Below are 15,078 nucleotides of genomic sequence, written 5' to 3'. Positions count from 1 at the left end.
ATCCCGTACACCGTGCAAAAATACGATGGCTACTGTAACTGTGTTTACTGGCAAAATAAAACGTGTGCTTTTGCGTCTCCCGTACTTTTCGTCAGTGTGGCAAACCTAAGGGAGGTCAAAATGAACTATCTGTAGGACCCAGTGGCGAGACTTCAAACTTGAGCACAAGCTGAAAGAACTGAAAGTGAGTTCTCACATGTCCTGTACGCCCGGGCACTTCGCGACGTCCCAATTATGAGGCATTTCCAATAAACGAATACTTCCAAAACTCGTAACGTTAGTGTCCAAAAAGTTTTCTTTTTCGTCTGCATAGGAGTCTACGACTAACACACGATTTTATTTTAAGGTGGGTGGGAAAACTCGCATGCTAGGCTTCAGGTAACATATGATATGTGTTATGATGAGTGATGAAAAAACGCTTGCGTGCGAATGAGTTCTGAAAGGTACTGCGAAGACTGTGTTGGGACTGAAGGTATATCATATCAGCCATCGGCTGTAACGTATTCGTAATATCCGACACAATTTTCTGAGGAGAAACAAACTGCGGTTGTTTATTTGCTAAGCTAGTCGGTATTTCCTTCAGCCTTCGCCTTCCCCCTTACCACTCCAGACGTAAGGGGATTTTTCTTCCTTATTTTTTTACCGAGCAGCATTCATTATAATATATTGCTTCTTGACGACCCGGAGGGACTTGTAATGTTTTTGAAAGTACTGGTTGTTGCTGGTTAGCAGTTTAGTGACACAGTAGATAATGCTAAACTGTCACTCCGCCGTTCGCGGAAATCGCTGCCTGCCTGGTAGCATAGTTAGCTTGCAATTTTAGCACGACACGGTAGAAACTCTGCCTCAATGTATTTACCGCTGTCAAAATACTATATAACACTGCACCGTTTTTTTTTTTTTTTTTTTTTTTTTTTTTTTTTACTTGCGTGAATTTGAACTTCGTAAAGTTTATATTTGGTGCAGCTAATTGCTAATACGAGACCATAGCCGTATGAGATAGTAGCTACACGGAGACGGAGATCGGATTTCTGTCATGTTAATAATGCGGTTAGAATAATGGGTTTTTTTATTACTTAGTATACAGGATTATTAAGAAAAGTATATTGCCGTCGGGTGTTTTCGTGCGCTAGAAGCGCGCGTCGCTGTGTCCAGCCGCGAGCTACGCGAGGCCGGGGATGAACTCGGCGCGATAGGCCAGGAAAATGGACGAAAGTTCACGCGATTGGGGAACATAAAACATTTATACGTGTTTTTTTTACGCTTGCCCGTTGTTTAATCTGAGATTGGAATCGGGTAACGGAAATATACGTGCGTCAAAGGGCAGGTGAGGCGAACGTGGAGTTGTATCGGTGTATGTTTTTACTGGTGGTGGAGGGCGTTGTTTATATATGGAGCGCCGCCGCCGCCACGGAGCTCGCTTAGCTACGCGCTGTTGACGCAACAGATAGCTTGTGTTACTTCGCTGCTCGCACGGCTTATATATCCATCTCCGTGCTGCTAAATAATCAAAGTCGTTCGTTTATCATGTGCAGGAATGGACTTGGAACGACAGAGGCGCAAGGAAGAGATACAGAAAGCCCTGGGATTCATACAGTAAGGAAAGAAAAAAAAAAAAAAAACTTCGGATGCACCATTGCATTGGCCACTTACTTAGCCTGCATGATCATGATGATGTTACTCTTCTCACTCAACTAAGACTTTGTTTTAGAAAACCTGCAAATCTTTGAATGTCTCTTATGTGAAAGCTAAATTCAGCAACACCTTCTTTTCTTGGTGGTGTTATGCCACACGTTGCTTTGCGATTTGATTCCAGAGTCTGGGGATGGGGGACAGTAAAATCACCTTGAGATGATGACTTATCCTTTCTAATGTGTCCAGGTCCTCCTTGCCTTTCCCAGAACCTGAAGCTTATGAGGTATTTTTCAATTAAAATCTATTGTCTGTGTGTTTCTTCCCAAGGTCATATATGATGCTCTTACATATTAGATTTCTGAGGATTTTCTCTCACCCTTTCCGACTTGTAAGCAAGGAACATTTCTTACGCCAGTGATCTGGTCTTTCGTTGTTTCAATGGGAAGACATCCTACGGAGTACCTGTCGGGACTCCATGTGGACGCTCGTGATTGCTGTGTTTCCAAGGTGTCTAGTGTTGGGGTGTGCTGCTTTTATCAGGATATTCTCATCTTTTCTTACACGCACTGTCTCTTCAGAATTCATTTGACCGATTTGTTAGTACTCGACGTCGGTCTGAGGAAGGGTTGGTTGGCATCACTGTTGACACATACCAAACGTGGCTGCTCTTAATCCGTTTCTTGTTGTTTTCCCTCCCGCTTTGTCACCCGATTGCTGGCGCTGTATGCAGGCATTTCTGACCCAGCTTGTTTGCAATCTGCTGGATGAGGGGAATGCAGCCTTCCGGGAAGGGGACTTCAGACAAGCAACATATCACTACAGCGAGGGAGTTAGTGTGGCCCGGTATGCCCAGGCTGAAGCACTGGTCATCCCACCTGAGCTTCTGGAGAGCCTCTATGTTAACAGGGCAGCAGCGTACCACAACTCTGTGAGTCTGTGAGCACTGGCATTCAGCTGTGTCTTTGCCCGTTGGTGACTCTCGTCCCTTTGTCCATCTTAACTGCTCAGACACATTGTAGAGCTGTATTATATTTTATTTTTGAGTATCACTTGCAAAGCACAAACAAGTGTTTACATACTGCTTTGTTCTTGTGCTCTTCTTAAATAACATTTTGGTTAAATTCTGTCTGATTCACATGCATTATGAGAGCAGTACTGTGTTCCTGTGCTATAATCTGCCATTGTAGTTTTGCCTGTGCTTCTGTATGATGTTCTGACTGCCTATCATGTCTGTCTCATAGGGGGAGTATGAGAAGGGTGTGCAGGACTGTGATAGTGCCTTGGCTGTGTGCGAGGGCAGTCGCAGGGCACTGTACAGGAAGGCTCTCTGTCTGCGAGACCTGGGCCGATTGAGGGAGGCCTATGAGTGTGGGACCAGCTGTCTTCTCACGGACCCCCATGTAAGGGTTAAGAAGAGCAAAATTGTACTAAGTTTTGAAAATTATGCAGATACATTAGGCAAAGTAATTTGGGAGCTCCTACTTTTAGGAGCTTTTAGTGAAAGTTTGGATGAAATGCAAGAGTGATAGCATTAAGGTAGTACCGCAGATTGTATTAGTAAGTGTACAATTGTAGCAATTCCAGAATGTGAAATTATTTAATATAACAGCTCAGATTTGCAGTACCTTATATCTTGTTGATACTATGTCAAGCTGTATGGAAAAAAGCTGCCAAATGAAGAATACCACTTTATTACTGGTGCAATTTATTGTATATGCCAATTCCCTATGAAGTAATAACATGATGATCCATTCAATAGCTAGAATTTATTTTTAATATGGAAAACATTTATAAAAAAAGTGGTTTGAAGTTAATGTTACCCATATGGAAAACAGATGCATTTTAAAAATTGATATTAAAAAAAAGAATTAATCCAAAACTATATTAATATATTTTGAGAGTTCTAAAATGCATAGCAGTTTCTTACCATATATGCCATTTCAAGTATTAGTTAATACTATATGCAGTAGCATCTGCATACTGTTGTGTTTTTTTTTTTTTTAAATAAATAACTTGGACTGTTTGTCCAAGACAACTTTTAGTCTTAGCTTTTGTATACTAAGCTACTTGGAAAGATATACCTTTACTTGCAATTTAGGGTCATTAGTTTGAAGGGTACTCCAACAGGAGCAGGTAGTCAAAATAGGGCCTTTGAAATGCAAGATGATAGCCCTAACAACCACACCACCATATAAAGGAAAATGGTGCTGTAATAGGCAAATGTACATCAGTGGCTTTATTTTTGTCATTCTAACGCAAAAAATATAAATGGGAAAAGCGGCTTTGTTCTAGAGATGTAAAGTATAATTCTGTCATAGGTTAAAAACTGTAGTTTAAATTTTGGAGAACTGTTAGCATGTATAAATTAATAACAATGTAAAGAAGCTGAGAAGTCCTGAAATTCAACTAATTATCTGCAAAAGTCTTTGCTAGTGAATATTTCCTTTAAGAAAATGTCATTTTGGGAAACATTGGCAGCATAGTAACTGGATAGACTACACTTAGGTAGCACACTATGACTCTGAATTAACTCAAGTATAGAAGCATACAATGTTAACCTTTGAATTAGAGGAAGCTTTTAGTTCAAGACTCTGTTAGAAGTGTGTTGTGTATGTGTATGATCAAATATAACATTGGAGAAACAGGCAGTATTTAAAGCTCTGGTGAAGTATTCCTCCTTGCTTTAGGCTCTATCATAAAGTAAGTTAATGTGTTTTAGGAATAGTATCAAAAGTGTTACCATTTTTTTACATTTTTACTGTAATGCTTAGGATACTATGCTATATGTTTGTGTGAAATTTTTTTGGTTTCTGTATTCTCGTGTCCGTCCCTCTGCACAGGATAGGCAGGTCAGTGAACTGGCTCAAGAGCTGGCAGCTAAATTGGGCCTGAAGATCCGCAAAGCCTACGTCAGCCCGCAGGTGCTTTCCCAATCACAGCTATAATTTTTATCTCTGGATTATTAAAGTGATTGATTTAATAACAGATCCTGTGGCTATTTACAGGTAGAATCTGTGACAGCAGCGGGCGAAAGCAATGGGGATGCTACCAGTTCTACTGGAGAGGTAAATTTGAAATTACATGTCCCGGGGAGGGTATTTTATTTGTGGAATACTTGCTCTTCCAGCTCATGTTGCTTCTCATACCTTTTGAAATTTGTTAAAGCTGAAGAGTTATCCATTTTCTTTTCAGATGTCAGCTAATGGTCTGGAATCTCTAAGTGACATGTCATCAGGTACACTGGAGTATAACATGTGTAATTGTTGCAGTGCTTCTTGGAGAGTATTCCAGCGTAAACAGAGATTGTATTTGTGTTTTAAAAGATTTTTTTTCTCATTTTCCTCTCCATATGTTTTTTTTTTTTTTTTTTTTCCCCCCCTCCCCTCTCTCTCTCTCGCTCCTCTCCCCATTTGTCTCCTCTCAGCTGTCCTACCCAGTGTTGAGTGTATCCCCGCTCCTCTGGCTACACCCATCCCTGTGAGCGATGACTCCTTGTCCCCTACCAAGACCCCTGTGGTGCCACAGGACCTCCCTGACAGCCCCAGTCAGGGCCCCCCATTTTCCGTACCGGTGTCAGAGCACTTGGCAGAGTGTGAGGTTATGGGTGATGAACTTGACAGCCTACTGGACTGCATCCCCAAGGCGACTGAAGTTGGTGGGGTAAGCTGTGGTCTTGACATGAAAAAAACTGAGGCCAGCAGCTTGTGATAACAGATGAAGGGTTGATAGTTCTTTGATTTATCAAATGTACTTACAGCTAATTCAAAGCACTAATTTTACAGTCCTTCTGTATCTATCTTTCTCCTTCTCTTTTTAATCCCTCCTCCAGGCAAGTCCAGTTCAGGGGGCCATCCCAACCAATCTCCCCAATACGGCAGTTGGTTTGCGGCCACCATACACCACCAGCTTACCTGCCCCTTCGCCACAGCTTCCTCCTGCCTTCTTCAACTCTGCTGTCAGTGTTCTCAACTCTCTTGACACATTCTCACCCCGTGGGTCAGGGGACAGTTCCACTAAGGCGCTGGACGCCCTGGATGACTTTATTCCTGGGCCAGGGGGAGTTGCTAAGGGAGGGTCAGGCGGAGGGGGGCTGGATTCGCTCTCAGAATTTACCCTGCCTGGTGAGTAAGTTGAGCCATGTGATAAAACTGATATATTCAAGCTTTGCTATAATCACAAATAAAGCTGTGTTATGCTTCACATGTTACAATACAGATTATGAAGTTGGCTCTCTGTTATGCACTGATGGCTAAGAGATACCATTGTTTTTGGTAGAGTGTACAAGGCCCATTTAAGCATAATTAGCCCTTAGTATCTTCTCACATCACAGTTTCCATGTTTTGATTCCTTCCAGGAGGAAGAGTCTCTCACAGTTTCCTTCAAGGGCTGCGAAGTTCCAAGTCTACTCATACGGTAAGCACACACCTTTCATAGTGTCAGCTTTTAGGGAGCTAGGCCTGTGTAAGATTGGCTAACTGTTTGTTCTGAGGACCTGCTTTTCCCTCCCACACTGTGTTTATCTGTGTTATAAATTTAGACATGGAATGTAAAAATTTTTTCTAAGACCAGCACTGAACAATTACCGTTTACCACAAATGCAGTCTTCTTGGTCCTGGTATTAAGCTGAAGAATTGCTTCTTGTGAAGGACTGATCCCGTGGTGTTCATCCAGTTTCTCTCTGTGTGTAGAATGGTCCTGCTGGCTCCAACCTCTCCTTGCTGTCCCGCAACCCCCTGGCTGCGACCCACGAGTTCCGACAGGCCTGCCCAGCTTGCTATAGCCGCATAGGTAATGCAGCTGAGAGCAATGCCCTCCGTTGCCCTTGCATACCTACCTCTCTGCCATTTATTTATTTATTTATTTATTTATTTATTTATTTATTTTTATTTCTGATGGTAGGATGATATCACTTGTCTTCAAGCTACTCATTTATCATGGGAATATTAATTGAAATAGTACGTGATTTTGCTGAAGAGTATAAGCAGGTGCACCCTAGGCATCAAACCTAAATCCACTGTGATCTCTGGTGGCCATCATCACTAAGATTGGATGGCAGAAGCTGCAGTAATACTGAGCACATTCTGCTTTTTGATCTGTAAGTGTCTTCAAGCCCTACCTTTTCTTCCCTCTCAGGACCACGGGTGATGGACTACAAGTACCAGCCTGATGCAGCCCATCGCTGCAAGCGGGATGTACTGCTGTGTCGTTTAAAAAATAGTGATGACCCCACCTGGAAGAGAGTGCGGCCTCGCCCTGCTCGAAACAACTTCTTAGGAGCTTTTGTGCTCTGCAAAGGTATGAAACCAGAGAGAAGTTATTAAATAGTTCAGTGTTAGAGAAAATGTATATGGATTAGTACAAAACATGTTGTTTAAGTCTGGCAAGTAAATCAGCAGCGTGTTGTACTGTGAGTTCTCTTTGCATAGTTTGTAAACTGGGAGGTGATCTTCAGGCACTATAGTTTCCCGTTGAGATTGCATGTGCTCCTTCTGAGGTGCGAATCACTCTCTGTCCTCTGTCACATGCAGAAGTGCAGGAGCGCCAGGAGTGCAAGTATGGGGAGAACTGCACCTTTGCCTACTGCCAGGAGGAGATTGATGTGTGGACACAGGAGAGGAAGGGTGCTCTGAGCCGTGAACTGCTCTTTGATCCTCTGGGCAGTACTGAGCGCCGGGCTTTGAGTGTCACACGTCTGTTGCAGCTGCACATGGGCATGTTCATGTTCCTCTGTGAGGTAGGACACATGGACACACAGTCAGAGATAAAGAATTTTCATATATGGTTTGCCAAATCCTATCTAGACTCACACTGTTTGTGACTGTCCTGATCGCATGTGCTCTTTTCTGTTTGCCTCTCAAATCTTTCACTCACACTCCCCACAGGAGTGCTACGACAGTAAGCCCCGAATCATCAGTAAGCGCAGTAAAGAAAATCTGGCAGTCTGCTCCAATCTCACCGCCCGTCATCCCTTCGATGACAACAAGTGAGTCTTGCTTTCGCTGTCATCCTCGTGTGTCAAGAAACCTGGATCCTGTCATCCCAACTGGTTGCTTCCACATGGTCACAGCAACACTCTGACCCCCTATAGGTGCCTGGTGCATGTAGTGCGCTCGGCCAATGTGCGCTACAGTAAGGTGCGGCCACTCCACCCACTGTGCCAGTTTGACGTGTGCCGCCACGAGGTACGCTATGGCTGCCAGCGTGAGGACAGCTGTTCCTTTGCCCACTCCGTCATCGAGCTTAAGTGCTGGGTGCTGCAGCAGGACACTGGTACGTAGGCACAGCACAGGTGCTTTCACTCACCTCTACATCGGTCTACAGTTCACCGCTTCTGTTCCATTAAGCTTGTTATCTGTACTTTTAAAAGCACAACTTCACAGAAACGTATCTCAGAAGGAGGGCATGATTTAATCTGTAGGGTACGGCATGGAGAACGAGGTTGCCCTCTCACCAAAACTGTGCTCAGTTCCCTAATGTATCTTGTCGAAAGTGTTGCAGTTACTAATAAACGAATAAATACATAGTAAACAATTGGAGTTTTCTGTATGTTACAATACAGAAGTAAAATGGTGCAGATTGAATGTAAAGGGTTTTTTTTTTTTTCCTTTTTCTGGAGGAAGAGGATATTGCCTGCTTTAATTTTCAAATGGGAAAAGTTTATTTAAAATGTGTGGGTGATGTGGTAAAAGTCTTGTTTGCATTAACTGGCAGGTATCACCCATGAGGAGATTGTACAGGAGTCCAAGAGACATTGGCACAGGCTGGAGCAGAATGCCCAAAGGCAGAAGGTTAGTAGAGTAACATGTAGCATAGTTAAGGTCCTAAAAGCACAAAAACCTGTAAGCTAAAAGTTTTCAAACAGAACACTGATGATAACTATATACTGTATTTTAAAAATAAGACTAGAGGTTTACTTACTGTTGTTTTTTTTTTTCTTCCCTTCCCCCCATCCCTCTGTATCCTTGGTTGTATTCAAAAGCCTCTACATATGCCACCACAACCAACACCCAATGCTATAGCTGCAGGAGCTGGTGGGGGCGGTGGCGGTGGTGGGGACAGTACTGGTGGTGGAGGTGTCGGGGGCATGGTTGGAGTTGGCAGTGGGGGAGGATGTGGGGGCAGTGGCAGCGGACGAAACCGTGGGCTGAACCTGAAAATGAAGTTTGTATGTGGACAGTGCTGGAGAGATGGGCTGGTCAGTGAGCCTGACAAAGCCCTCAAGTATTGCACTGCCAAGGCCCGACACAGGTGAGAGGTTGTGCTCTTTGCAGAGGAATATCACAGATTCTAGCTGAATATTCAAAAAACTAGGGGCCACTGATTCATTCGACAGCGTGCACCACGCAACAGCACAGAATATGAGGATGCCAAACTCCTAGTCCTCTTACTGCGTCCCCAATACTTCTCTTGCTGTCTTTTCTTCCTGACCAGCTGGACAAAGGAGAGGCGGGTACTGCTAGTGAAGTCCTTTGAGAAGAAGAAATGGGTGGTGGTGCGACCGCTACCTTTTTCCCGAAGCTACCCACAGCAGTATGACGTGAGTGTCGAATGCACTGCTTAAATACGCATTCTGCATGAAATGCTAATTTCTGGGAGTACTGCAGTATCAACATCCTCATCTTCCCCATCTACCCAGAAATAAGATCATTTAAGGCTGAACAGCATCAGTGAAGTCAGATGTATCTTGTGCATCTTCATGTCAGATGTGTGTCCATGTGATGAAGCAGAAGAAGTGTCACTACATTGGGAACTGCTCCTTCGCCCATAGTTTGGAAGAGAGGGATGTGTGGACTTACATGAAGAACAACAACTGTGAGTCTCTGGCCTTGCTTTGCAAGCTGCTTTAGTGATTTTCTGGAACACTGGCCCACAAGATACAAATATCTCGACAATGTTTTGTAGCCTTGTAATCTTTACAAGGCTTTATAGTGTTTGATAAATTGTCTCTGAAGGGTTTATGTGTCTCTTTTTTTGCATTTTACTTATTTCTTCTGAGCACGGCTTTGTCCTGTTTCTATTTGCCTTATTGTACGTATGACTTGGTGTACTGTACATTGAAGTTTGTCAGTTCTTTCTCCTTAGTGCGAGATATGCAGCAGATGTATGACATGTGGCTGACACTGACCAATCAGAATCACCGCCCGGATGGCACGCTGGTGACTCCACCACCAGAAGAGAAACAGATTGTCATGCCGACAGACTATGCTGAACCAATGGTAATTGACTAATGACCATAGGTTTTGGTTCCAGTGGAATGAAACTCAGTATGACTCTTTGCTTACCTTGTACAGTGTTGTCCTTTTGTCCTATGTTGTTTGTGGTTTGGATTGCCCATACATGTGTATCTGCATGTCGGCATGCTGTGCTGTTTTGTGTTTCAGAGCGGATACCACTGCCGGCTCTGTGGGAAGCACAGCAACAGTGAGCGTCAGTGGCAACAGCACATCTCCTCAGAGAAGCACAAGGACCGGGTGTTCAGCTGTGAGGGCGAGGATGAAGGGCTGGCTTGGAGACACCGTTTTCCTGGCCCTCGCTTCACACTCTGCCCCAGGTACCACTCATGGGCGCTGGGGTTTCTTTAAAACGCTGGACAGGAAATAATATCATCCCTAGATAACATTGAGTGCTGCCAACTTGGCAAAGGATGCACTGCATGTGTATTATATAAATTGTCTTTTTGCATTTCCCCTTGTCACAGGTTTGTTTTTTAAAAAAATCTTTTTAAAGATAATGGTGACAGTGTTGAGGGGAGTGCGGTGGCGCAGTGGGTTGGACCACAGTCCTCCTCTCCAGTGGGTCTGGGGTTCGAATCCCGCTTGGGGTGACTTGCGGCGGCCTGGCGTCCTGTCCTGGGTGTGTCCCCTTCCCCCTCCGGCCTTACGCCCTGTGTTGCCGGGTAGGCTCCGGTTCCCCGTGACCCCGTAAGGGACAAGCGGTTCTGAAAATGTGTGCGTGTGTGTGTGCGTGTGTGTGTGTGTGTGTGTGTGTGTGTGTGTGTGTGTGGTGACAGTGTTTTACTATTTTTTTTATGTACTATTGGCTAGTTTTATTTGCTGAATTGTTAGCTGCTCATCTAGCTGACCTGTAACTTTGTTCCATTGCCCCACATGCTCACATATGCTTGTGATTAACAGGTTGGAAGGCAGTTGCCCAGAAGGAGCAAGCTGTGACTATGCACACAGTGAGGAGGAGCTTGCAGAGTGGCAGGAGAGGCGGGACTTCCTCAGACGGAAGTTGGCCAAAGCTCGTGATGACATGCTTATCGCACCCAACGACTATGACTTTGGGAAATACAATTTTCTCCTCCAAGACTGAAGCACCACAAGTACACATATTCTTGCGTGCACATATAGACATGCACAAAGACGTATGATGTCCATAGGCTCTAACTTGGCTACACAGCCAGGAGTTGGGCCTCTTGTCTAGAAGCCCTCCATACACAAACAATTCCACATCCAAAAACTCATACTCACATGCTGACTTAATGTCCTGAGTGACAGAGGTGCACACATGAGCCAGTGGCAGTACAGGTGAGGAAGACTTTTTTTTCTTTTCTTTTCTTTTCTTTTCTTTTCTTTTTTTTCCCTTTTACCACCTATAACCACTCTCCATCAATAATAATGCATCACCACACAAAATGGCAGTATCCCTCCTTGGTGTTGTAATGATGTGAACTAATGTGGAGTGCAAGGGGACACAGTTCCAAAAAAATCAGCCAGCTATCACCCACACTGAGGAATGTTTACTGGCTGTAACCTGAAGGAAGCGCTCACTGTACAGAGTGCGTGATGCTAGAGTTTATCCCTCAGCCTTGTAGGCCAGGATTGGACAGTGAGCCAGTCACAAAAGTAGTGTGATGTGATGTGATGTGATGTTATGGGCCTCAACACATTGCACTCACCTACATAATGTCCACAGGGCGGTAACTCATGTCAGTTACACAACATTGCAGATCACCGGCTAGGTTATGAATTTTACAGTTGAAAGTCCGGCACTGAGTGTGTTTTCAGAAGGTAGACAGAAAAGTTTAAAGAAAGGCTTTGTGAACTATGACTGTAAATATGTAAAAGACAAAGGACCTGGTTGTACAACTGTGCAGCAGTACAGTCTTAGGTCAGTGATTTCACTGAATACTGAATATACTGAATGTCAGCCTGTAGCCAATCCATTAATTTTATAAGGGGAATACATAAATGGAAGAAGTGGGAGGCAGAACAAACAAATGATTGACTTACTATTTCTAGGTAGCCACATTTCCTTGTATACACCAATAGTGGAAACTATAAATAAGCGTATGTTTATATACTTGTATACATATACACACCTTATATAAATACCAAAAAGAATCGTTATACTAATAATAGGTGACTTAGCTATTATGCTTAATTAAATAAGATCATATAATATTGATTATATAGTATCACTTGTTATTGACTCTTACTCTATACTATATTAACTGTATCAATAGATAAGTAGAGGATTTTTGCTATTGTGAGGGTCATTCCAGACGGCACATATTAAAGCAGGACTTTTTTTCTGCGTTCACTGAAACATTCAACTATATTATTGTGTAATTGGTGAGAAATGTGTGGAAATATGCCATAATCAAAATAATTTCTAATAAATGCTATGATTTGTGGACTGCTGCATATAAAGGAGTTCTGGCAAAGACTGAATATGACCAGTCCCAGATTGTTAAATGCATCTGATGATGGGTCCTACATAAACCAAAAGGGTTTCCTAGCTGCCTTCAAGTATTGTTTATACAGAGTATTTGGAATTACAGTAACATACACACTGTCTGAAATGGCTTGTCCTGAGTGGGGTCGTGACGAGCCGGAGCCTAACCCAGTAACACAGGGTGCAAGGCTGGAGGGGGAGGGGACGCACCCAGGATGGGATGCCAGCCAGCTGCAGGGCACCTCAAGCAAGACTCGATCCCCAGACCCACCACATAGCAGCACCCAGCTAAGCTTGCTGTGCCACACCCCCTGAATTACAGTAACATTTAATTTTAATTCTCTGTTCTTTTGTTGCCCCTAATTGCAATGTGTGCTTGCTGGCCCGATGTAAGGGTGGTCAGACATTTCCTGTATTAGTCTTCCATGGTATTCTTAAGGTGCATTATAACATAATAACTGCAAAATGCTGAGGACTATTGTCAGGCAGAGCCCAGTAACATTTTTGTTTTATTGAGGGCAGGCCTGTGATTGGCATTGCTGTAATAAATGATATTCAGACATACGTATCCATGTAGGCAGGGAATGCCCAGGTGAAAGGTCGATTGCCGTCTGGAATGACTGGGGACTTGCTTTATTTGAGGGGTCTTATTCCATTTATTATTACTATGATGATTATTATTACTATTTTTGTTCTTACATGCTATTGATATGTATACATTAACTTCCGTATGTAGACTGTTTTGTGATGCTCAACCTGGGGCTTGCAATGACAACTGAAAGCTAATGGATGACAACTTGCATTTCTTTGTTACATTTTGTTCATGAGAGCAAATCACACTCGCATATATATATATATAAAAAATATATATAAATTCAGTTCCTGGTGGGCCAGGTCTATGCAGGTTTTTTTTTCCTCCCGACCTCTTAATTGTCTGCATAAAGTTAATGTTTTATTACTTTATCTTTTGAAACCATACACTGAAGGTTATGTTGCTTGACATTCAGGACATACTGTTTGATGTGGAATACATAGATGTAAATAATATAGATAATGGTCCAGTCTGAAAAAATGGAGCCAGGGAAATGGTTTTGAGTGAAAACCAGCATACAAACAGCCCTCCAGGTCTGACTCCCTTGGCCAATTTGATACGTGCGGTGCTCAGTACAGTAAGAGATGTGGACTGTTCAATGCATAGGGAGCGTATGTACACAAGGCCAGTTTTCAAACCTTCTAGAGCCTCTTCGTACATTTTCAAGACAACTCGTGAAGTCCACTTTTAGGATTGTTGTAAATGGTTTATTCTTACTTTGTGAGAGTAACTGTGGGCTTATCTGCACAGAATAAATGCTATGAATGTACGTTTTACAATTTCCAACCACTTAAGACCGTGAACAAGCCTGAACATTATTTGAAATTAGAATGAAAACACTTTTTGTTCTGCATTTTTCTTTGTCCTTCCTGGCTGGAATTTGGACTATGAGAGCAATGGACCAAATCTTATATAAAAATCGTTTAACAATAAACAGATCATTTTTAAAAATATTGTCTTTTCTGTATTTGCCATCCACTTTAGTGGTACACTGTAGACCTTTTTTTTTTTTTTTTACCTATTACTGTCCTTACAATGTAGAGCATCTGTATATATGTATGTGCATGCAATGTATGTTTAACTGCGGTTGGGATGTAGATCTTCAGTGTAATAGAATTTAAAGTGGTTGCATTAAGATATTTACAACTCACAAAAACAGTATTTGAGGTGGGCAGTTATAGATCATCATTGAATATGTCTAAAGCATCAAACATTTCAGGATACAGGTGTATAAATGCTGTTTGATGTGGCCCATTACAAAATGTTTGTGACCCACCAGTTCTTGGGTTTGAGAAGGTAAATGTAGCAAGCCAATAAGTAGGAATTAATAGGGGATAGATATACTTCTATTGATATCATAGTATAGTTTATCATACATAATATACTTTTTTCACTCATCCCACCATGAGCCCAGGAGGCGTTTAAAAAAGAAATATAGTTACTGTGGTAGATGGGACCTTTAAGACATGGAAGGAAATATAAGCCATATTTTTCAATACAAACAGCAGGTGGCGCTAATCTGAATCTGTCAAATCAAAGATTTGCTTCTCGGAAACAAGCATGAAAAAGAAGCTGTCCAGGTGGCTGTAATGTTTCATACTTTTTTGGTAGTATATGACCCAGCATTTAGTTATACATCCACTGAAAAAGTTTTCATTTCTCAAATTTATACTGGGAACACAGCAAAAAAGAGGGTACAACCATGGGATTGTTTCATGCTCTTTTGTAGTTCTTTTTATTAGAAACTTAAAAAAGGATCAAATACAAGAAACCGCCATAGACAGTCTCTTTGGAGGCAGCACAGAAAACAGGTCATTGCATTTTATTTGTTAAAGATCTGTCTAGTCATTGTGTTTTTCATATACAAAATAGGGAAAAATATAAAAACGGACAAAAAGGAACACACAGCATCTTATTTGTAATTGTTAAACATTCTCAATATAAAATGTTTCCCAGCATATTTCACTGAACAAAACACACAAAAATATAAACACAAAATGAACATTTTTCCCCCTCAGTCAGACAGTGTCGTTGTATAAAAGTCCCAATTTCAACAGCTTTGAGAAATGGCTTTTATATATTGTACATGGATATGGATTCATCTGGTTCCTTTATCATTTTTTATACTTCAAGGTCTCACTTTTAAATCTATCTGAATCAGGGAATTTCTA

General features: G+C 42.3%; 1 protein-coding gene across 4 annotated transcripts; it reads left to right on the top strand.

Annotated features, from left to right (window-relative positions):
• The first annotated feature begins 114 nt into the window (after positions 1–114).
• Positions 115–12,487, top strand: zc3h7bb (zinc finger CCCH-type containing 7Bb). 4 transcript variants are annotated; one of them, XM_018738498.2, is made up of 23 exons: positions 115–184; positions 1,536–1,596; positions 1,882–1,918; positions 2,366–2,563; positions 2,877–3,035; positions 4,476–4,556; positions 4,641–4,700; positions 4,828–4,870; positions 5,060–5,295; positions 5,465–5,756; positions 5,990–6,048; positions 6,324–6,423; positions 6,769–6,930; positions 7,164–7,369; positions 7,518–7,618; positions 7,724–7,905; positions 8,347–8,423; positions 8,615–8,883; positions 9,067–9,172; positions 9,339–9,447; positions 9,718–9,851; positions 10,017–10,186; positions 10,770–12,487. In XM_018738498.2, the coding sequence occupies exons 2-23, from the start codon at positions 1,538–1,540 to the stop codon at positions 10,948–10,950; spliced, it is 3,021 nt and encodes a 1,006-aa protein (XP_018594014.1). In that variant the 5' UTR covers positions 115–184; positions 1,536–1,537; the 3' UTR covers positions 10,951–12,487. The 4 variants fall into 4 exon arrangements, with proteins under 4 accessions (XP_018594014.1, XP_018594013.1, XP_018594015.1 ...); XM_018738497.2 differs by lacking the exon at positions 115–184 and adding an exon at positions 191–346; XM_018738499.2 differs by lacking the exon at positions 115–184 and adding an exon at positions 581–612.
• The last annotated feature ends 2,591 nt before the right edge of the window (positions 12,488–15,078 follow it).

Source organism: Scleropages formosus, chromosome 3 (assembly GCF_900964775.1).
Source record: "Scleropages formosus chromosome 3, fSclFor1.1, whole genome shotgun sequence".
NCBI classification, from domain to species: Eukaryota; Metazoa; Chordata; class Actinopteri; order Osteoglossiformes; family Osteoglossidae; genus Scleropages; species Scleropages formosus.
Note: the sequence above shows the minus strand (reverse complement) of the source record. Positions and strands in the feature narration are given on the sequence as shown.